The 25,453-nt window shown below is 40.8% G+C and overlaps 1 protein-coding gene across 1 annotated transcript in view; it reads left to right on the top strand.

Moving 5' to 3' along the window:
- LOC122805307 (latent-transforming growth factor beta-binding protein 4-like) overlaps positions 1–25,453 on the top strand; it is a 348,095-nt gene that overhangs the window by 277,145 nt on the left and 45,497 nt on the right. The window contains exon 5 of the mRNA XM_044075395.1: positions 12,445–12,594. Within this exon, the coding sequence (XP_043931330.1) occupies positions 12,445–12,594 (150 nt within the window). The remainder of the gene's footprint in view (positions 1–12,444; positions 12,595–25,453) is intronic.

Genomic DNA, 25,453 nt, shown 5'->3' with positions numbered 1-25,453 from the left:
ATATGCCACTTCATTTATTTACTATGACATCTTTTTATTATGCATAATTGTGACATTTGATTATAGGTTCCATATATTTAGTTCTTTGTCATGACAGAACCAAATTCTGAAGAAGTCTAGTATGGTGTTAAGACAAAAGTGCTCAGTCCTGTATTTTAAATTTATATAATTTAATAAACAAGTTCATGTTACTCTGGTTGGGTCTGTTTTTTTTTCAGCTGCTTTTACTTGCCATGGAGCACTGCTAGAACAGCTGCTTATACATGCCTTGGAGCACTGCTAAAACAGCTGCTTATACATGCCTCGGAGCACTGCTAGAACAGTTAGTTGTACATGCATTGGAGCACTGCTAGAACAGCTGCTTGTACATGCTTTGGAGCACTGCTAGAACAGCTGCTTATACATGTCTCGGAGCACTGCTAGAACAGCTGTTTATACATGCCTTGGAGCGCTGCTAGAACTGCTACGTATACTTGCTTTGAAGCACTGCTAGAACAGCTGCTTATACATGCCTTGGAGCACTGCTAGAACTGCTATGTATACTTGCCTTGAAGCACTGCTAGAACAGCTGCTTATACATGCCTTGGAGCACTGCTAGAACTGCTACGTATAGTTGCCTTGAAGCACTGCTAGAACAGCTGCTTATACATGCATTGGAGTACTGCTAGAACAGCTGCTTATACATGCCTTGGAGCACTGCTAGAACAGCTGCTTATACATGTCTCGGAGCACTGCTAGAACAGCTGTTTATACATGCCTTGGAGCGCTGCTAGAACTGCTACGTATACTTGCTTTGAAGCACTGCTAGAACAGCTGCTTATACATGCCTTGGAGCACTGCTAGAACTGCTATGTATACTTGCCTTGAAGCACTGCTAGAACAGCTGCTTATACATGCCTTGGAGCACTGCTAGAACAGCTGCTTGTGCATTCCTTGGAGCACTGCTAGAACAGCTGCTTATTCATGCCTTGGAGAACTATTAGAACAGCTGCTTGTACATGCCTTGTAGCACTGCTAGAACAGCTACTTGTACATGCCTTGGGGTACTGCTAGAACAGCTGCTTGTACATGCCTTGTAGCACTGCTAGAACAGCTGCTTATATATGCCTTGGAGCACTGCTAAAGTTTTTCTTTCCCATTCTGGGATACTCTTGAGGACTGAATAAAGATATGCTGGTAAATGCATTCTCTCTTTCAGAATATTTTTCACCATCAGGTGAATCCCCTTATCCAACGGTCTCTGTTATACCCTTGAGACTTGCTTTCCCTCTTCTGGCCCAGTTTTCAAGATTGTTGATTTTATCCTGTTGCTGACTAAGTCTGTTTACATTGCCTGTCTTGCGCTGTCCCCACTTGCAAGATCCACGCAACATGTTGTTCCAGTCTTTCCTTCAAGACTACTTAACTCTTTTGCTATTGGTTTGCTGTCATGTGGTTGGCCCGACTTCTGCCACCACCATTGGCATATCTTTTAACAGTGTAAGCAGTCCTTCATTCAAGGAAACTTCTTTGAACTTGCTAAGCAGTGAAAGTTTCTGTGTGTGTATCAACTCACATTTTGATTAAATTCAGCCTTCATTGACCATGGATCTTTCTCTAAGTAACTGACTTTGCTGCCTGTCACAATTCCGTTAAGAAATTAAGCAGCCATACTCTCCTGGGCACTAGCCCATCAGACCCTGTTCTTTTCAGCATTTATTTCTCTGTCCTAAACACTGACAGCAAGGCTCTCTGGCTGACTGAGTTCACTGATGAGTGTAAGCAGGGTGTAATAGTTAAATCAATCAGTGATTCTAATACCTTTAAAATGAAACTAACAGACAATAGGCATTAACTTCTGCTGCAATGAAAAAGGTCTCAAACTAAATGTTAACACTGAAGTATCACCTCTGTTGGAAAACAAATTCCTATCACCTACAGTATCCAAAGCACCCCACTCAACCATGAGTCTGTTATCAGGAACTTGAGCACCATGTAGCACCTGTAGTCAGAAAATCCTTTTATTATTTCACAATTAATAACAAAGGGCATCTCATCTATAAAAAAAAAAATTAGTTATTGTTCCCATGTACCACAAAAATCAGCAAACATCCTTTGGTTTACAAGTCACTTTTTCATCATGTTCCCATGTACTCTGCCCTGGTTAACCCCATTATAGAATATAATGAATCCTTTGGCATGGTTCTCACTAAACCCATTAAAAAATAAAAAAAAATGTAGAAGTTCCTAATAAAAAAGGATCTCGGGCCTCAAAATCTTAGTTATCAGGAAAGGATGGAATCATTATCCCTGTACACTATGTCTTATAGACTCTTGATGGGAAAATTGTCCTTTGCTTCCATGCCCTGAAGGACCTCCTCTTTCTTGATTTGTCAGATTATGTAGCCAACAGTACAACAAGAGATCTTAATTTACATTAGGTAACAAAGCAAAACGGAGAGATAAGTTCATTACCCAGTGTCTCCCCTTGCTCTTGAAGTCAATCAATGTTACTCCATGTCGCCTTTAAATATATCTTAGACAAATGGATTGGTGCCCTAAAATATACTTAGGGATTTACAGGCCTTGTCATCCAAGAAAAAGGTTGGTAAAACCTGAGAGAAGCTTATTGGCAAGGTACACATGGCATATGGTTGAATATCCTCATATTATTTATCTAATATACTTTTCTAGATTCAAATCAAACTAAGAATTAAAACAGACAGCATACACCAGGTTGAGTTTGTATTAAAATGAGACTTTATTACAGTATTACAAATAAATGAGCAACTTAATGAGTAGGCATTAAAAGTGTTGAACACCATTAATAAGTCAGAAAAAAGGTCACTTACTTCAGTTTACTTTGGCAAACAGTCAGGCAGGTCAAATGCCATCTTTATGTCCAAAAAAAAAAAAAAAAAAAGATTTATTTTTATCCAAAAGGGGCTTTGGCCTTCAGTGAGCAAAGAAAAAAATGGTTCTGATTTCTGTGTCCACTCTCTGGGGAATTAATCTGTGTTTTACTCCTTGGGCAAATATCCATTTAATTGCAGAGCAGAAATTAGCTTATTTCCTTCTTAGGGAAGATACATCTTTACTAAAACTAGATCTCTTTTTATCTCACTGTCTTTAGTTCCTTTGTCAGAGTGCGACTGCATTGCATTCCTCAGTGATATATGCAAGGAGTTCTGTGCTATCAAGGAAGCTCGTATGACTGCATGTCTTATTCTTCTTTTTTCGGCTTTACCTGGTCAGGGGTCGCCACAGTGGATCACCTGTCCGCTCATGATTGGCAGTAGAGTTTTTATGGTGTCGAGTTGCCAGTCCGGTGCCCAACCTTCCACTGAAGTATGACTGCATGTCTGAATTTCTTAAAAGTCTGCATATAACTGTTGTCAAAAGGAGGGAAAACTTGAAGTTTTCCCTGTTCTCTTTCTGCTTTGGATGATTTCAGCTACTGACACATAATTAACAAATAATTCTTTTCAAGTGTCAGGCCTTTGGGACAACTTCTTTCTTTCTCTCTGCAGGGTTATTGTTCTTTGAGAAAACGCACACATAATTATAATTTTCCTTAGCTTTATACACTAGCCTTTGGCGCGCGCGTGTGTGTGTGTGTGTGTGTGTGTGTGTGTGTGTGTGTGTGTGTGTGTGTGTGTGTGTGTGTGTGTGTGTGTCTTTGTGTGTGTGATATCTATTACACGTTTTGACCTCTTCAGACGTTAATGTCTCAGAGCAGAATAAGGTCCAATTTATGTATTCAGCTTCGAAGTCCATTCCCTGTCATAGCATCTCTGTCTGCATTCCTTTTGATAGGCTGAAAGGAGATAGCATCTTAACAGCAATACATGAGGTAAGAATTAAAAAAATACAGTCAATACGCATTAACAATGACACTATACAATCAATATGCAAAAGTATGCAGAATGGTATTGAAAGCAGTAGTAATAATATTAATAAGAATTATTCTGATAATCATTAATAACATTTTGTTTTCCTTTTTAGTCAAAGGCTTTATTTTCTAAATACTCTCTGCAGCAAGGGAACTAGATTAGTGGGTGGTATAGGGCAGACTCAGCATGGAGTGTCCTTACCCAGTAATCCCCCACTAGTCCATCTTTATAGATGTCTCAGACATTTCCTGGGGTGCTTACTCCCATTTCTGAAAATACAGGGCTTATGGGATCACCAGCAGAGGAAAAACAAATACATAAAAGAAATGCTGTCACTCAGCCCCTGCCTGAGAGCAATGAACCAGCCTTGGAAAGAGGGGACCCACCAAGTGGTGTCAGACAAGACCACAATTATTTGTTGTTTGAACAAACAAGGTGGGAGAAGTTCACTCCTATTATGCAAGTTAGCCATGTTAGCTTGGGAAGTACCTGTCCAGAATAATGTGCTTCTAAAGACAGTGTGTATGCCTTAGACACTAAACTTTGTGGGAGACAAGCTAAGCAGGACCAAGTCAGTCCCTCATAAGTGCATGTTACACCAGAAGGTATTTTTACAAATAATGCACAGGTGGTGTGTTCCACAGACAGATCTTTTTTCTTGCAGACAAAACAGACATCTGAAAGTGTTTTGGTCCAGGAACCTATGAAGAGGCCTGTGTGATAGCTACCCTCTCCACCTGCAAACCTGGGGTGTTTAATGCAGTTCTGGTACCTGACACTGAAGACTTGCTCAAAATTTTTAAGGGCTCTAGGTCTCCTAAAATGAGAATTCTCTAAAGGGAAAAAGATTCTTCTCCTGATGCCAGGCAAGAGGACAGGAACTATGGAGAACAGGGATGCCCATGATCCAGCAATATCTAAGTGACTTGCTTAATGCTGGACTAGTCTACACCTCCATTAAGGTCTCACCTGCCTTAGGATCCTCCCCTAGCTAGCCTATCCAAGATTAAACAGTTTCTCAAGGGGGTCCTGCACATTTGGTCATGAAGGAAAAGAGTGGCACTTTCCCTGGGACCTAAGCGGTTTCTCAAGTGGGTCCTGCAAATTCTGTCACCAAGGAAATGAGTGATGCTTCCTTTGGGGCTTGTAAAACCTACTTGAAAAGCTCACACAATCTCCCTTTGAGCCAGCAGCTAATGTTCCTTTGAATTCTCCTGGACTACCTCCCCTCTGTTAGCCATAATCTCAGCTATGAGAATCAAGGAGCTGCAATCATTAATCTGCTTTTCTCCCTTCCTTCCTTCCTTTATGCCACAGTACTATCGGAGTTTACCCTCAATCAGGCCATCCAGCTATCAGGCTTCATTCCCTGCTATCAAAAGAGGGGAGAAAGAACTCTATCCATAGTGCTTCTGTACAGGCAGCTACAGTTTAATCTGGACAGGACTAGAGACTTCAGAAAAACTGATAAGTTGTTTTTCTGTATTGCTGATAAGAAGAAAAGACAGCCAATGGCAAAACTGACCATTTCCAGATGGCTCTACCAGTGTATTCATTTCTCATACCACAACAAGGGCCAAAGCATGTCTGGTCCAGTAAAAACTCACTCTACCAGTACAGCAGCCAATATAGTGGCTTTCGTGCAAGAAATGTATGACAGCCACCTGGTCCTCAGTCCACACATTTCCCATACACTAAAAACTGGACACATTGTCTAGTCATGTAACAGGGTTTACTAAGGCTGTCCTACAGGGCATTCTTGCACGTACACCACCCTATCTGAGTAATCTGTGGGAGTCATCCCAGAAATAAGGAATACCTCATCTATGACCTAATAAATGTAGTGCAACTGTTTAGGTAACATATAACATTCAAATAAGTCATTGTTGCAGTACATATTTCTAACCATCTCTTTTCTCCTCTCCTGTCCTTTAGGTCCAGGGTGGGCATCCCCTTCCTTTCACTGTTCCTTATCCCTTGTCTTCCCCTCACCCGTCACTGGGCTAGGATAGAGTTATGAACCTAGGTAAGGCCCAAACACAGAGTGTGACTGTCATGCCACCCACTTATTTCCCCATAACCTAGGTTATTGCAATATCTGTCAGGTTGTCCATTCACCTCATCTTAGCGATATTTAATATAGAGCTGCAGACAAGGAGCTTTCTGTATTTAGTGGGCAAGAATTCTCTGAAAAGGTCATGTGTATTTCTTATATCGTGTTCTCGAGTGTCTAGAAGAGGGCATACACCACTTTGGAAAAAGAAGTATGAATTCTTAAAGATATTCTGGATGGACAGAATAACCAGCAGAGAAGTCTCAGAAGAAATGAATATTGCAACTGTGATGTATTTGAATCTCTACTATCATGGTATGCTATCTACATAATTGTTCTTATTCTCCACCTTTCAAAGTGTGCTAGCTTTAATGAGCCCTCCATGTAGATTCATATTCTGCCTTACTTCGCTGGTCCAGGTCATGGCTTAAAAGGATCTGTGAATGAGAGCCAACCCCGTTTACCTGATTAGCAAATGCTAAATAAATGACATCTACATAAACGTGTGTGTGTGTGTGTGTGTGTGTGTGTGTGTGTGTGTGTGTGTGTGTGTGTATTTGTATAATGCTTGCTGCAATGATAAATTATGTTGTCTGTTTTTTTTTGTTGTTTGTTTGATTGCGTGAAGGGAGAATTTTGTGGGTCTATATTAGAACACCGAACTTCCAAAATTTTGAGTGATCTAATATCAAACCATATTAATCGAAAATTTAAAACATCGAACATACAGAACAGCAAATTTTTTCCTGGGGAAAAAATTTGCTGTTCCAAAACACATACACACAACACAAGCACACCAAACAAACAGCAATCCACACACATACACCTAAACTCTTACACTTAACCCTACACTATACTATACATACTCCACTAACTATCCACTTACCTTAACCAAAACCCATAGCCGGCCTTAGGCATAGGCTAACTAGGCGGCCGCCTAGGGTGCCGCTCTAGCAGGGGCACTTTTCCAGTATTTATTTAGTGTAGGTAGACCAGGATGGGGGCACCTGGTGGTGCCAGGGGGGCACCATGGAGCCCTTTTGCCTGGGGTACCAGTTGACCTAAGGCCACTCCTGCCAAACCCTAACCCTAAGGTCCATCACTATCACACAGTCACTGCACCCGTGTCCTAACCCAAACTCAACTACCCCACCCTAACCCTCACATCCACACAATTGCACAGTTACCTGACCCGCGCCCAAACCCTAACTCACCTAACCCGCCCTAACCCTCACAATCACATACTTACTTGAACCCGATCCGTAACTTTCTACCACAGCGCTGAAAATACCAAAGCAACAGTAATGGACAACCAAATTCTTTCCCTAGGAAAAAATTCAGTTTTCTGTTTCTTCGATATTTTCAGCGTTCACTGAAAACGGGTCAATATTAGAACACTAGAAATTTTGAAAGTTCGGTGTTCTAATATAGACCCGAATTTTGTTCATGCATGTGCAGTTGCTTCTGAACATTTGCCTTGTTGACCTTTTGTGGTCAATGTTCTTGGCATTGACATTGTTGCTTTGTCAACCAAACTGATTCCTCATATATATATATATATATATATATATATATATATATGTGTGTGTATATATATGTATATGTATATATATATATATTTATATGGGTTTATGTCTCATGACCAAAATGCACAAGTATCTCATCACAAATGATCGATGCCAGCATTCCAAAAAAAAGAAAAAAATAGAACAAAATAGAACAGATTACAAAAGGAAAAGAGTTTCCTTTTCTGAATCTATCAGAAAATTCTACAACTACCTATAGACTAAATTTGTCTGAATAGTAGGAGTGTTATATAAAGGGCTTTTCTAAGATAAAGTGTAGAGTTAGGGTTAGCACAAATTAGAAAGTGGCGCAGGACAGCTTTTGCCTCATGCTTACTCTAAGCCTAACCCTGCTATTGCCCCTAACTGGAAAACATTTCATACACTAAACCTTTTCCCTTGCCTACCCTAACTCACATACACTCAAACAACACTAAACCTATTCCTTAACCTAGCCTTCTGCCTAACCCTAACCCATAAGCACTCACATGCACACTCTTCTACCCGCTGATGCCAACATTTTCAATATATGCAAAGGTTTTGTTAACATAACAGTCAAAATCTTACCTTCCAAAATCCATTTTCATCTGTTCAAAATCTCCAAGTTGACCCACAGTGCACCTGATAAAGAGTGCATTTGTTAAAAATTACATACCCAGAAATCTTTCAACAAAATGTAGAATCGATCATCTTGGGGGACCCATATATATATTTCTTTTTTAATCTATATTTTTTTATTACTTTCAGAATGACTGAATTAATTCAGAATTGAAACTAATTTCTGACTGCACTGGTAGTGGAATTACTTTTCTGTGTTTTATATGTATTTATATGGATTTGGAAGTCCGATGAAACAGTCCTACATAAAATGTTAACAAGTTGTCAGGTTACTAAATGCAAACACAGATGTCTTCCAATGTACATATCAAGCAAACAACAGAATGTGTAGAGTCATGGTTATTGGGTATAGTCTGACTAAACACAAGGTACCACAATTCTCAGTACAACTGATCCTGTTTATGGCATTTATAACAAAAGTACAAATGGTGAAACGGTGTGAGACACATTGCACCTCTTTTAAATACCCCCCATTTCTTGTAATACAGCTTTCATGTACTGTGAGCAATAAAGTATGTCTAAAATCAGGACAAGGTAATTCCTACATACTGCTGCTTGGAGTTAGTGAAGTATTAATATACTAGGGAACAATAGTTTTTTTTTTTTTTTTTTCACATAGTAGCCAATTGTCAATAATGCACAACAGGGCAGAGTTTCATGCCCATGAGCTAGGTTGCTGTGGTAGTAGTGTGGGGTTCACTTATCCTGAGCAGTGTCAACCTGAGAATGTGTGTGTGTGTGTGTGGGGGGGGGTTGACTCTCCCAAAAACATGTTTTTAGAATTGGTGTTATATAATTTGGAGCCAACTAAACAGTACTTATAACAAAAGGAAGACACACCTTTATGAAATCATTCTGAGGCATGAAAGCAACATGAGAGGAACCTTGAGGGATGACTTCATGTCTAGACTGATGAATGAGCACACACACTGCAAACAGAAAGCAAGGAAGGAAAAATGATCCCATTTTAGATTCTGTGTGGTATACGTCTGCAATCCCTGTTTCTTAAAGGACACACAATATAGAAATAGTTCAGATGAGAACTAAAATAAAGCAGGACTTACACCGCCAGCAAATGAAGGCTGAAAAAAGAGTTTAATATACACACCCTAAAAACAGGAATGAGACATTAAACACGTCTGTATGTCCAAGAAAGTGATGCCTTCAAAAAGAGGTGGAAATTTAAGAATATAAAAGTAAACCTTGAGAGAGACAGATTGAGAATGAGCAAAGAAAGAAAATGCAGTTTATTAGCATGTGAACTATTGATCTAGTTAAATGAAAGTCAGAAGATAAATGAAAGAATGGGTACTTACGCATTATCGCAACCACATTTGGAAGTCACCCTAACTAGTAAAGTCATACTGAAACTACTTGATGTTACAGTGAAATGGGATATGTAAACTTCAAATTGCTTTTTTATCCCATTGCTTCTGAAACAGGACCAGGAGTAACGAGAAAAGTTGTCTTCCTGGGTACCGTCATTTAGTGCCGTGACTGAATGGAAAAGTTCTTTAAGGCATACTAAGCAGCTATTCAGGCTTGTGATTAAGGTGCTTTTTCACATGTATATTTCTAACCATTTTGTTTTGCTCCGACTTCATGGAGGGCTGAAGTAAGGGGTGCAATTGGTTACTTTTTTGGACATGCAGTCATGTGTTCTTTTTAAGTTGTGTCTTGTCATGTATAGCTGTGCAACTGGTAATTTTTTGGACTGGCAGTATTATGTTCTTTTTAGATTGTATTTGGTTATGTATAGCACTGCGAGCCTGTGTAACATGCTTTGGCTCAACACAGAGTATGCCTTTGAATGGTTTGTATTTGGCTGTTAATCGCTTTCCTTACATGAGCATTCAGTAACACTAGACACAATAATTAGATTGCACTGTGGAAGAATCAGGGCTTCTTGAAGTACTAACAGTTGCATTACTTGTTGTTCCCTGTTCATTTCATTTTGCATGAAGTTAAGGTGGTAAACGACACTATCAGGGAAAAGGAATTTGCCCGTTATTGTAGTTCCTCTTTCAGAAGCAAGGTGATGCAAAGCTGTTTGGGACTTCACACACCCCTTTTTACTTCACTATAAAGTCGGCCCACATGGGGCCTACAGATGTGGTTGCGATAATACGTAAGTACCAAAGAATGTAGCTTTACAGGAGTAACATGTTGGGTACAAGAAAGAAGATTTTTGACATAGCAGTGAGGTGAAAAGCAGTGTTAGTGTGCAGACTTGTGTAGCACATTGGAATGATATATTGTAAAGCAGTACGATTTCTTTGGGATATTTTCAGTCATTTCCTGATTTTATCTTATAATTTCATTTAAGCTTTGGTTATTCTTTAATCATATTTGACTCTTACTGTCTGAAGTTTATGGCCATTAGCAGAATGTGAACATGCATGACATAGATCCCCCTGAATTAAAAATAAATAAAATCTTCAGGTCTGCATGCTTCTAACCTATCAGTGGTGTTTTACAGTGGTTTCAGCTTAGTTCTTCAGATGTGTAGGTAAGCTGGGAGCTGAGGTATTGCTGTGTGACATGCATTTATTTTGTTCTACTTGATGCTCTCTCATGGTTCTGTCTTTTAACAGTCAGACCAGCTCTTCTTTTAATGCTTCTTTTATTTCCTCATTATCCCTTTTGCTGCCATTTCCCATCTTGAAGAACTTACTATGTCTTCTGGATGGCCTGGGAAGACAGCGCACCTGCTCTGGCCATCATCTACAGGACTATAACAATTTTTTCTCTTTTGCCTAAGCGATTTTCTTTGTTAAGCATGCCACCCAGTGATATCAGACACTACAGATATCTGAACACTTGAGTAAATGACATAGAAGAGATCTATCCAGTCCTCACGAAGTAATCTGATTCACCCTATAAGTAAGTACATTTTTCTAGCTACCAGAATAATATAACACCAAAGTGTAGTTACCTGTCCTCAAATAAAAAATGACAGCCCCTGCACACAGTTGCCATAATCTAACTCTTCAGAGTCTGTGCTACATGTCAAAAGCAGGTCCCCAGCAGGGAGTTTAACATCCTCAGTGACTAATAACAGTTTATACATGTTCTTTAACCAGTAACAATGAACCAACCATAGTGTCCAGCCTCTAAACTGTAACAGATGAGTATTTTCTGCCCAATAACAAATTGAGCAATAGTCATCCTTACCTCCTGACAACGAACTGTATAACTGCAAATCCTATTAGTGCCCTGAAATTGTCTGCTACCATCTGTATGTACATTTAGGGATGTAAAGAGTTCTCAACAAGTGATCAAAACACACTAATTCAACTCATTTGTTTCTGAAAAGGTTAATCTCAAAAATGGGTGTGTCAAAAAGTCTAAAACACAGAAACAAATCTTTGAGAAAGGAGGAAAGCCCCTCTGCACCCCAACCACACTAAATGTTTTATATACATTATACACACACCAACTCCAGGACTGCATCCAGTTCATTCATCCCAGTGGAAGAGTTGTGGTCCAGTCTGCTGCGATGTGAAACCCACTGCAGGACAGGGAAATGATGTACACCTCTTAGACCAAGGAAGTGCATGTGGCTGCTGTCACACTACTTCAGCAGAGGTTGTATCTTGCATGGAAGGTCATGCGTGCCTTCCAGTTAGAAGAGTGAGCATTGCTTTACTCTTACATAAATGAATGATCAAGTCAGACACCAAGCAGTGGGATGTTAGGGATTACAAAGAAGACTTCTGCCAATAGCTGCCTAAATGATAGCCCCAGTGAAGGGGTAGCAAAAGAACAAGTTGGCTGAGAGGAGAGTTGATGGTTAGAGGGCAGTGTGGGAAGAAACAGAAGCTAAAAAAAGTAAGTGATGTCTTTACTTTTATTTTTGAGGCATGTTATTAAAGTAAATTTGTAGCTGTTGTACTTAATGAAATATTCCTAAATGTACATTGTCCATTTAACCTAATTTAGTGTTATTTGCATTTCTTTATCATGGCATATGAGAGTAATAGCATTATTAATTGCTCATAGATAGTCAGTAGCTGTAGTGATTTGTGTTAGGTAACTGTGGATTCAGGAGTATGTAAATTGATATTTAAAGAAACATGTTCAGTGCTGGCATTCATTGCAATTATGCTCACCAAAGCTTCCATTGCCTCACTGTGTGACTCTGAACAAATCACTTAATGAGACACTGCTTCCATGCTGAGTCTGAAAAGCGTACATGAAAATCAGTGATCTACCCCAGAAAAGAAATACAAGCAAAAAATAAATAAATAAATAAACAAAACATACTTCAGATTATCTAAAGAGAAAGCATTAAACAGATCAGCTTCTAACAGGAGTGACATTGTATTCCATTTAGAACGCTATGAGCAGTTTGAAGGTCTACGACATGAAGAGTGTGGCATTCTGAACGGATGTGAGAATGGAAGATGCATTCGTGTACCTGAGGGTTACACCTGTGACTGCAGTGATGGATATCGCCTTGATATAGCACAAATGGCTTGTGTTGGTAAGAATCCAGTTTGCTGAGATGATTCTTGGGTCAAGTGACTAAGTTTAGAAAACTGTCCTCTTTTCTAAAGATTACAATTTTTGTTTTACTTTAATAATATTTTTTTCTTCCAAGAACAGAAGTCAGCACTTGTTTTTTCATGTGTTTTACATGCAAAGATGCTTAACTCTTTATTGAAAGAGGAGGAAGAAAATATTTACACCAAACATTTTTTAGCTATGTATATGGAAATATAGCACATAATAATGAATTCAGCATGAAGATGCTTATACTCATAGGCATTATAATATGTCTGGGGATGTGAGTTTCTAAATGAACAGTTGTATTTATTACCCTTAATCCAGACCCCAGTGCTACTGTCTTTATAGTTATGTTTAGAATATGTTACAACACTTAGCAAAAATTGCTATTTTAGGAAGCACATATATACGTCATTTTAAATAAATCACTCCTAGCTTTTGCTTATGTTATAGTTTTTGTCACACCTCCTGCACAGGGCTAGACTTTTTTTGTTTTTGCTTTTAAATTTGTTAATAGTACAACAGATTTGGATTATAGCCATTTCAAAATCAATATTTCTGCAGGAGACAAACCTGATATTACCCGAGGTATATTTCTATAGTTAAGCAATATCTGGTAATTTTATTTCAGCTATCTCATGTCTCAGCTTTCATTTTCCTTATCCTTTCTTTCAAATCCCTGGATTTAGTAAACTCCATGTAGGAATAGTGTTATTCCTGCACGGAGAGAATGGTGTCCGTATCCGCATCTCCCTCTCGGCAGTGCGCCTTGCATATTAATGAAGGCACATTACTGAGGAGGAGCCCTATACTGAATCAGTGCTAGTGGGTGTGTTACAGTCCTCACAGATCTGTAACATGCCCCCTGCACTCACAAAGTGGCACTTTACAATAAAGAAAGTGTCCTCGGACACTTAAATGAATAAATCTGAAGGGAATGCCATGTAGGGAGTGTGTTATAGTATCCAGAACCCACCCACTGCATTGTAAAAGTGCCATATGGTGCTAAATAAATGAAGAAAGTGTCCTTGGACACTTAAGTAATACTGTGAACGGTAATGTCATGTAGGAGTGTGTGTAAAAGTATATTTAACACACCCCCTGCATTGTAAAAGTGCTGTACGGCACTAAAACAAGAAAGACAGTGTTCTCGGACACTTATCTAATAATTGTTAGTTTAATGTTTAATTTATAATATTTTTTTTTTTTTTAATTTCATTTTCTTTTAAGTTTATGTGTAGCTGAGCAGGTTTGTGCATCACTGCACTTTGCTCATCACTGCTTAAACTTATGAAGAAGCTATATAGAAATATATAGCTGAAATTTTCACAGCCAGGTTAGCTGAGTGGTTAGAGTCATGGCTTTGTGTGCAGTAGGTGCATGGTAGGAATCCCAAGACAGGCCACTCAGCTTCTATGTAGGAAAGCATTTTTATATTAATTTTTGTTTTATCTATTGATGTAGTTAGTGATATGTGTTAACCAGGGTAGTGTAGCTGGTCCAGAATTGCAGTGTCAGTGGAGATATGAGGTGAAGACCACCATTTAAATACAAGTGGCTGATACAGTGCAGTCACACCCCGAGGTACTGTAATGAAAGCACATAGGGGAGGACATGTAAAGTAAAATATATACACGTAATAATAATGTATCAATAATGAGTAATTAATAGCCAATTCCTATTTTTTAATGAAAAATCTTGTTTACCATAAGCACTGCTAAGCCAAGCTAAGCAATGCTTAAACAGGACCTGTCTGAGCAATACTTAGCAGTGCTTAGCTCAGCTTAGCTGGTTTGAGCATTGCTAAGAAGACCCAGTCTAAACAGTATTCAGCTCAGCTAAGCAGATTTGCACACTGCTAAGCACTGCTCAACATTTGCCACTTTAAATACTGCTCAACTCAGCTTAGTGGGTTTGCACACTGCTCAGCTTTGCTTGGCATTTTTAAAAATGGTCCAGTGATGGCAAAGGGTGGGAATACGGCCTTATTTAAACTGCACAGGCAGGACTACAGGCAGAACTTGTTAGAGTTTGAGTCCTGTAGGAACTATGACAGGTGCAGGAGAGGGAGAGCACTTTTAGGTTCAGCGCTGAGGCATGTTGGAGTCCAGGGTCATGGCTGGGTTTCTCATAAAGAACCATGATGACAAACTGCTGCAGGGCCAGTACCAGGGCTCAGAATACAAGTCTAGGCCTGGGACCATCTGGCATGTGAGCTCACCAATGCCACTGGCATCCCCCGCACTGGGGAGCAGGTCCATCATCATTATGATGACCTGAAACAAAGGAAGGGGGCACTCTTGGCCCAATGGATCCAAGATGCTCAGGCCCAGAATGCCCCAGAAGTTTGTATGTATATCAAGTTGTAGTACGAATATCTGATAGGTATGCATAATGGTGTGTTTTCCCCCCACAGCTGCAGAGGAGAGGCCTCATAATGTTGAGGCCCATGCAGGATGACTGGTGAGGCTGCACCAGCAGTGTGGTGAGTACAGATATGACTTGCAATATACATAGTCCAATAAATAAGAATGTGTAATTCTTTACTGCCACTAGGTATAGTGTATTCTGAGTGTACTGAATAATGTGTTGTTAGACCAACATTGACATAAGTGACTAATGCCAAGTACTGTGTAATACAGATGAGGGCAGCAAACAAGCTACTATTGATGAAAGGAAGACAATACTGCATTAATACTGTGAATGAATGAATCTGTTAATAAAGTATACTGTGTTTGCTACTGTGAAAGTAATAACTGACATACATTCATCGTCTACAGAACATGTAGTACAGCTGAATTTAGAATTTTGAATGTAATAAACCACTGTGTCATGTCACCCTAAATAAAGCTTATTCCCACAAACTGTTGTGTTTAATCTGGTCTGTTGCTGAAGAAGTACAAGTGTACAGGTGCTACACAGCAAATATGGCTACACAGCAAATATGGCTATGAGAGCATGAAGTCACTGAGGTTTGTCTGCTAAGCAGCTGTTACACCAAACTGTAGATGTGGAGCTGTAAAACAAGATACACTGAAAATTGATATATGTTTTGCACTAAGATCAGAATCTTGAATAGTAATGCGTAATGTATTATAGTGTGTTCCCTGCAGCATTGTCTTGTGTTAACCTTTGCATTTTAGCTACATGTATTCCTGAATGTATGTAAGTATGCTGATGCAAGCAAGTATGAGACTGTAATAGGTGGAGACTGCAAATGTGTATGGGTCGGGTATGTAACCCAGCAGCCTGCTATGGTCTGTACAGATCACACATAATCACATCAACTAGGGGTTAAATGTGTACACCTGCATGCAAAGTATTAATACACAGTTCACTATCTATCATGCATGACACTGTGACACTCCACTTATATGACAAGGTCAGACTTTGTAACCAAGTGAGTTTTAGGCACAAATCAGTCAAGCAGTAGACAGCAGTGCCCCAGTAGCTCAGTGTGATATGTTGTTTATTTTTGCACACACAGACCATGGTTTGAATCCAGGGACTGGTACTAAGATGTAAATACTGTGGGAAGAAATAGGCAGGGAATTGTTACGGCTAGGCTTGTATAGGCCCTAGCGCTGATAGCCTAGTACCAACCTATGAACCTATAATTACACACAATCCTGAATATTTGTAGAAACAGTCAGGTAGTGTTAAAATACAAACAGGTCCACCACAGAATGAGGGTGACAATGAGGCAAAAACCACGAACAGATGTTCAGGAAGCTTTTTAATCCACACAAGCACAACTGAGCGCTTTCACCAGATAAACTGGTATCATCAGAGTCTTACAAAAGCATTACACCCAGCATATTCATTTATATAATCATCAAAACCAATTATTCAATTATGAATTCCTGAATTAATTAGTTGATTACATTTTTTAAAAAGATACATTCAAACTGACAATATCCAAAGTTACACACATACTAAAAATAATAATAAATGCATAAAAATACCATTTTGTTAGGTGTTTTGTGAGTGTGTTAGGGGGTAGGGGTTTTGGTTGATTTAATATGGTAATTTAATATGGTATTTTTATGCATTTATTATTATTTTTAGTATGTGTGTAACTTTGGATATTGTCAGTTTGAATGTATCTTTTTAAAAAATTTAATCAACTAATTAATTCAGGAATTCATAATTGAATAATTGGTTTTGATGATTATATAAATGAATATGCTGGGTGTAATGCTTTTGTAAGACTCTGATGATACCAGTTTATCTGGTGAAAGCGCTCAGTTGTTGTGCTTGTGCTTGTGTGGATTAAAAAGCTTCCTGAACATCTGTTCGTGGTTTTTGCCTCATTGTCACCCTCATTCTGTGGTGGACCTGTTTGTATTTTAAGTCAGGTAGTGTTAACAGATATTTTCTCCACAAGGCTCACAGGTAAAGAAATGTTTCTATTAGCTGTATGAAGGGTATACTAATAAACTGTATACAAATGTTCCAGTGTTCAACCCCATGCCTACAAATGACAGCAGGATAGCTATATGCACCATGCACTTTTCCTGATACATGTCTCTCAAGTGTCATGCTGAGAGCTGCAGAGGAGAGGGCCCAATCACTGTTGCCAATAACCTTGCACACAGATATAAATCTGAATCTAAATATAGAAGTGTTCCATTAGCATATTCACACAACATCAGAGCAGGGTAAACCTTGCTAATCCTGACATGTACAAGTCCCCACTAGTCATGTACCTAGAGTTGTTACAGCTTGCCCCATAGCATTTCAGGTTAACAGATTAACAGTTATGCATGTGCTACAGTAGCTATAGGCCTCAGGTAGATGTAAAGTGAGGGCAGACCTGTAGAGTATTAAGCAGTACTGTTGTGAAAAATATAGCCTATACAGTTGGTAATGGACTGTTTTTTCTCTCGCCCACCCCTTATGGCATCAATAATTATTATTCATATACTACGGTTATGTTGTTCTCAAAACCTAATGTTGGGACTTGTGTTCTATTATTGTTCATATATTTAAATGGTTGCATACTAACATACAGTGTTAAAATTATATTGGTGGTCTGTTGCTGTAACTGTTACTGGCATGCTGTTACAGAAATGACCATTATTCCACTTATGCATGTGTTCTGTTTGCTGTGCAATTTTTCCAGTTGTATTGTTCTGGATGAATTGGAACACCCATGCATGCTGTTATAACTAATGTTGAAATGTTTTGTTGATGACTAGCCAATACACTTTGAAAAACCTCAACACCATAGCACGTTTGGGTAGGCAGATCCTAGCGGATCCGCCTGTCCCGCCTCATCTAGCTGCCACACCAGGTCCCAGCACATCTAGGACCCAACCTCGAGATGTCTCTTCCACTGGTCCTGCACCACCCACGGGTAGAACCGCCTCAGGGGACAGGGCCAGTCCCCCTCTGGGCGCGGGTGCAGAGAGGAACATGTCACCTGAAACCAGTTCAGAGGTATGGTGTGCAGAGTCATCCAGGGGGACTTGGATGACCACCTGTGCCAGATCAAGGGAGGACTGGTGCACCTCAAGGGGCAGGCTGGCTCCATCATCCAGCCCCAAGCACAGCCACCTTTGGGGCCGTGAAGGGGCAGTGGTGACTGTCCATGGGTGGGGACCTCAGTCTCACTGTTTCCATCTGGGGTCACGTGGCCCTCTGATTCCCAACCACCCTCTCCATCAAAGGTGTTTGCCCCTCATGTGTGATACACTGCCCCTGTCTGCTGTCTTGTTTGTTTGCAAAAGCAAACTCTCCTACCCAACTTACCTCCCCAAACTGACCTACAACCCTTCCCCAACATCCCACTCTCACCTTAAAAAAAGGGGAGCATCTGTCCCCAAAAAATTAATCGTGTCCCATACGTAGTTCACCCTTCCCCCCCACATACACTAACATTAATCAATTTACCCATGAATCACTCAACAAATGTATGTCACCCATGCCCCTCTCTGTGAGGTGTGAGGCTCTAAATTCCAAATTGTCCACATCATTCACAGCTGTTGTTGCACAAGAAATGGAGCGCTATTGTCCTTTCCCACACCTGTCCTGTACATCCTTAGCTACCTTTCATAATGTTTTTTCCCTGCTTGCCCCCATCTTATCACTTTCGTATCACCCCTTTTTTTTTCTTTTTTTTGGAATTAGTGTGGGTTTAAGCAGGAGTTAAGCTCTGCTAAACGAAGCTAAGGCAACTTAAGCATCTTTTGGCATCGCTTAGTGTCATGAAAAACAGCTTAAACCCACTTAAAACTGCTTTAATCACTCTGTCTCAGTCAGCCATTGTTCTGTCCAGCAATAAAATTAACCATCTTTGCCAGGCAAGTCTTAAACCCAGGACTCTGTGCACTAGAGTCAGAGCAATGCACCACTATACCAAATCAGGTGTGGGAATTAGTAATGCTTTTGTAAATATATCATGCACTATAGCGATGTAACTTTAGGGAAAAAAGACACCACTGCCAACCTTTGAATCCAGAACCATTTGAACTACAGTCAGAGCAACATACCAATAAGCCAAATGACTTCTGGAGTATAACAACTCGTTTTACAACCATATCCTGATTTCCAGACACACACTACTCCTATATACAGTGGCCTAAATCACAGTGTACTTGGGCATCTGATGCAAGCACAGAACCAGTACACAGACAATAAATGCTGCTGGATGCATAGGCAGCCTACAATATCAGGTAGAGACAACTGCACAGGCTGTTTCTGAATATCCACAGTTGTGCCCCATATTTATGGCAAGATCATCATAAAACCTACTCTGTGTGCCAACATACTGGGAAAGGCAGTGCAGATTGGGGTTACAAAATCATGACAGACAGCTCGGTGTCACACATCATACCCATCAGAACACACATGTCCATGCTAATCCTGTGTGCACGGATTCACTTTAGAAGCTCAAATTCCCAAAATCCCAAACCTCATATGGTCGAGACCAAAAGATCGAGTTTTGGAAACTCGAACTTCTAAAATGAAATGCAAAAAAAAAAAAAAAAGTCAAACATTGCTTTTGCAGGGGGGCAAAGTGCACACCCCCCCTACTTAAATATACCAACTCCGAGATCGCGCTACAGTGGGGAAAAGGGAAATCTTCCATATTGTGCTGTATGAGGTAGCGCAAAACGGAGATTTCCCACTTCCTGTCAACACCACAAAAAGATAACAACATTACGTACACACAGAGTGTACAAGAAGCCTTGCCTCTGTGTGCACATAACGTTTTAAGGTAAGTAAAGTGTTATTTTTTAAAACTTTACATATTCGATATACTGAAATGTTGATCATATGGTCTCAACCATATGACATTCGAGATTTCAATAATTCGATTATGTAAAGTGCTTCCGCATGCACATATGTCTTACAAATACACCTGCCATAATAAAGACTCGGTAGTTCTATCTGTTACATTTCTAGCATCTATCACATCTAGACACCCACAGTCCTGGCCCATAGCCCAGTCTGTAGCATGACAACTACATCTATGTCAATACAACATAAGAATAATTGAGGCCTGCAATGTCCAGAAATACTGGTTGCTCCTACCGCAGTCACTGCCACCCACATTAGCACATTAAGCAGCAGGGTGGGACACATCTCACAATTATGAATATGTATAGTAAATGTTGCCTAACACTCTCTGGATGGCACTATTACGTAACATGTGCACCACAGACACATGCCTCACCTGGACTGTTGTGTGTACCGTCAACCAGGCCATGCTGTGACACAACGGCTGACACTGCACCCCTCACTGGCAGTAACAGCTTGCTCTCCCCCAATGTCTTCACGATCCCTAGTGACTCCTGGCCAGAATGCAGCAGCTGTGGCCTGCTACACATGCAGCAGTATGTCCAGCTACATGCTTCAGACCTAACCTTGCTCCCAAACACCTAGAACAGGGCATCCACACAACAGCCAAACATAAAGGGGTGGGGGGGGGGAATGGTGAGGTTTTAAGGGACATGTCTCACAGTCTGCCCCTACAAACATACACGGCTGATAGACAAGCATCAACTGTAGCAGAATGCACAGTCAGATAGAAAAGGATCTATAACACTCACATCTGCCTGTCTCCTTACTCATCCATTTACACAGTACACTGCCACATAATCTGAAAGTCTGTTAACAATGGCCAGACATAGCATGCAAAAATGTGGACATAACACATCAATCCAAACAGTGGACAGTATTTTCACCTACCCTCTGTGATGCTGTAGCTCCCACACCTCAATAATGTCCTCCTCACAGGCCAGGAAAAGGGGCAAGGCCCACATGAAGGCCTTAATTATAGCACTATGTTGCCATGCCATTGGCTAATGGAAAGGCAGCCCAGCTGTTCTGGATGCAATTAGCAAGTGGGAGCCACAGATTGGTGCAGAGGCCATCACCTGTTCATGAGCATTACCTAAAAAAGGCAAGCTGGCCTGACACTTTCTTCATGAAGACAGACTGTGATTCTTTACAACACTACAAGTGTTATTTCTTCTGACAAAGTACAGCACTATACCAGGTATGTCATACAATTAAGCATGTAATGGAATGCAGATGGGGGGATGCAGTCATGGGAAACAGGAATTTAAATAGTAGGTCTCAACAACACTTCCTGGACTGACATGTTGCTGTTAGTCTGCTGTCCAGCACCTACGGCCATCCCTGATGGCTCTGTCTGCAGTGACATAGATCACAGCTCTGGCCCCTGAGTCACCCCAGCAATGGTCAGCTCACATATGACTACTACTGGATTGTCTGTAGTACAATACTGACTGTGACACTGCCAGCCCAGCTAACTGGGATTTTAATAATCATGTCATTTGTGAATATTAATATGATACATATGCTTGTCTTACAAATATAAGAAAACTATATCCATGTCCTACATGGACAGACTCAAAAAACTCCAGCTATTCTCTGTCTCATATCATCTAAGAGGCGATCTCTGCCTTACAAAGCCATGTCTGACCCAGCTCTGTTAGAAATGCCACATCTAAAGAAATCCCAGTCCCTCCGCACCAAACGCTCCAGAGACCTCAACCTCATTAACAATCAACAGAACATGCCAGAGAGACAGGTTCATAACCCAGAGACTGCCCATGCTGTGGAATAGACTTCCCATACATGTCAAGCAGAGCACCTCACTTGCCATCTTCAAGAGAAATCTTGATGAGTGGATGGGAATTAGAAAATTCACCCCGGGGATCACTCCAGTGGCTCTACTTGATAGATGCACTGGGAATGAACGTCGGGCAGCATGATGCCAGGGCACGTCTATGGGCTAGGCCTGTAAAGGCTCCAGGGGCATTAGCCTAGTACACACCTATGAACCTATATATGTTATGTGGATATTAAACAACTGGTGCAGAAGTGTGTGTTGAACTGTATGTTATGTACTGAGGACTCATACCTCTCAACTGTCCAGATTTTTGCAGACTGACCAAACGTTTTCCTCATATTTGTAGTCATTTTCTCATACATTTGTGTTTTTTCTAGCAAATCATTAAATAAGTCATAAAATAAAAGCACACATTTGAATGTCAGACTGTCAGAATGTCATTTGAATGTTATCCTTCAGAAAATCCATGTGAATGCAAAACCTGTTAATCTATCAACTGTCTAAGTTTGTAAGAGCAATATTTAAAGTGTCACTATTTTTGCCCCCCCCCCTTCTTTATGCCTTTGTCCAGATATCTTGCTCTAAGAGGTTGAGAGGTATGACTGCGCTTCAACCACAGTGTACCGTACTGGCAAAGAACAGAAATATATATAAAGTATTACCTACGCAAATGTATGCATTAATAGTAGAAGTTGGAAGCCTCAAACATACAGACATAAGTTGCAAAACTTCAAGTAAATAAGCTGAACTTGTTTTACGAATGTGTTATCTCAGGATCAATGCAGCAAGTAGACATAAATATCTACAGCTAGAGCTTTTTTATTGTCTTAAACATAAATAATTACTAGGCTGATAATGTAAAAGTGTTAAACTGTATTATGACGCCAGTTCTACACAAACATCAGACAGATATGTACTTCTGATGCAGAGATGTTAAAATGTATGTCAGTTGCTGTTAGCCTGGGAAGTGAAGGCAGATGACAAAGAGTGATGTAATCTGAGCTAACCCAACAGTAATGTTGATTATAACTGTCAGACCTGTCTCAGAGAAAGACCTTTACTTTTTGTATGTATCTGACAACATCCACTCATCTGCATTTGCCTTGCTAATAGTAAGGAACTTAGGGAAATGTAAATTTGTTTACATATAGATGGGGATATAGTAAAGAGTACTTTAGATGTTTGCTGTATTTATTTCAGATTGTCCTGCAATGTTGTCTTAAAATATTCCCTGTGAGTTTGAACTCTGTAGTTACTGTATTGATTATTGTTTTGTTTCTTTATTAGTTATTAAATATAGTTAAACCTTGTAATTGTGTCTGGTCTATATAAAACTAAGTAAGCTCTTACAGTACTTGCATGTGTATTTGGTGACACTGTATAGCCCACTCCAATAGCCTTGGTCTTGGTCAAACTTACCATTTAGCTAATAGGCACATCACACAGTAGGATTCATCACCCTATTTGGTAAGGGCCTTAGAATATCTGATAAAGAGCTGGATTGTGGCAGTCAGAACTACCTTTAAGTCTGGGCAGAAGGGGCCATAGCTAGTGCTGTGCCAGCCTTTCCCAGGAGTGAGTGAGTGTGTGTGTGTGTGTGTGTGTGTGTGTGTGTGTGTGTGTGTGTGTGTGTGTGATTTATAAATCAAATCTCAAAGTGTGTGTGTATCAGCTACTTGGGTAGGTACATGAAGCACTGGTCGGACAGAGAGGGAGATGGAGGTTTTGGCTTGACCACTCTGCTGAGATGTTAACCGTATAGCTGTGCCAGTTGGGAGTCTTATTGGGGATCTGGAGAGAAAGGGAGAAATCAGCCCCAGACTGACTGTGATCTCTATGTACTCTGAAGGGTAATTCTACTTTACTGTGTGTGTACTTGTCATCCTCCCATTCAGTATGTCCCTCACTGGTGGTAGCAGTGAGGACTAAGGCTCCCTGATTACTGGGCCAGTGCAGAGGCTTCACACTGACAGTACGTATTGGTGGATTCAGCTGGCAAATCACATCATGTACTGTCATTGAGCCCCTCCCAGTCTGCCAGTGTCATACAGGATTATTTCACAGATTGTGCAGGTCTCCCTGACCATTCCTGATGTACTCTGGCTAGGTCAGTGTGTACTCCACACCTGTATCTGATTGCCTGATACCTATGGCTAGGATACATGGTGGGCCCCTGCAGCAGGACAGAAGGTTATAGGTAGTAGTAGTGGGGGGATGCTGGCTCTGGCACAGCAGCAGTGCATACATATTGAGCATACAATGTAAGGGAATGGATACAGTACCAGATATTGATGTACCATTACTGTGTCCCCAGGGGTCTGGCATGTCACAGGCACATTCCCCAAACTCTGTGGACAACCATGACATATTGTCCAACTGATGGCCGGAAATACACATTTGTCTAGCGGGGGGGGGGGGGTCTCCATCTGTCAGGCACATGTACACATTCCGCAGACATCTAGGTACTGCAGATGTCAGACATCTATGAGGAGGTCACCCTACAACACATGTGCACTGCTCTGTGTTACTGTGTAGCTCCAATGTTCCAGGAATATCCACATGCACCTGTAGTAGCACTCACCAATTTTGGGATGTAGGCTGGATGACATGGTACTATAATGTTGCCCATAGAGGACACCCAGCAGTCAATTGCAGCAATATGAATGGACACATAACACAGTCTGTCACAGCAGTCAGGCCATTTCTGGTATTCCTGCTACCATACGAGGTTACTAGGCTATGGGCCCTGTGCAGCCATGTGTAACACCCATGTGTATACAAGGCAGCAGTTGATGTCCCTGTCCAACAAGAACACAAGTGGTATCCCAAGGGTGTATGTGCTGTTATCCATCTAGATGACCAGGTTACACCTGCAAAGGTGTTGGTAGCTACCCTGGCTGATGTGAACAGGGTGCCCATTTCACCACAGGGTGATTGTGTGGGACACACATCCGAGCTGTCAACAAGGCTAGTTCAGGTCACTCACTAGGTGGAGTGTGTGTGTGTGTGTGTGTGTGTGTGTGTGTGTGTGTGTGTGTGTGTGTGTGTGTGTGTGTGTGTGTGTGTGTGTGTGTGTAATCAGCAAACATTATAGTGCAGGAAGTAATTTACCTATGTTGTCTTACCCACACAGGTGAACATGTCGGTTGGAGTCTCTCCCCCTCACAACCTGATGTCAATGTCTCATCGGAATCTGATGATGATGGTGGCCATAGTAAGGCACAGGTGGAGTTGTTGGGGGCTGAATCTGTACCATTGGTTGACATCCTACTTCCACCCCCAATGTCCCCATACATGGTCAGTATGCCCACACATACCCAGTCCCAAGCAGCCACAGATATTGGACAGTCGGAGGGTGGTGGCATCAAACAGGGTAGTGTGGTGACTGTGGCATCTGTAACTGTAGACCTTAGCCATAGCCAGAGAGCTGGTGAGGTCTGACACAGGCATATTGACAGGGTTGCTTAAAGGAGGCACATCCCTTGTTTTCTGTTTCCTGCGGGCATTCTATAGAAAGTTCTATTGCAGCTTCCTGTGGCACATTCTCTTCAATTTTATCCTGTTTCATTTGTTGTTCTATCATATGGGAACTCACTGGCCTATCACTCCAACATTGACTGCATCAGAGTTTCCACAGTTTCTCATTCCTTTCCTTGCTGTCTAGCTTCAAATGAACATTTATACTGGTTTCCTGTGGAAGGCTCCAAAATATCTTGATATGGCACCTGTC

This window comes from Protopterus annectens, chromosome 6.part1, assembly GCF_019279795.1.
Source record: "Protopterus annectens isolate FY-2018-M chromosome 6.part1, PAN1.0, whole genome shotgun sequence".
Classification (NCBI taxonomy): Eukaryota; Metazoa; Chordata; order Ceratodontiformes; family Protopteridae; genus Protopterus; species Protopterus annectens.
This window is presented reverse-complemented; position numbering and strand designations above follow the sequence as displayed.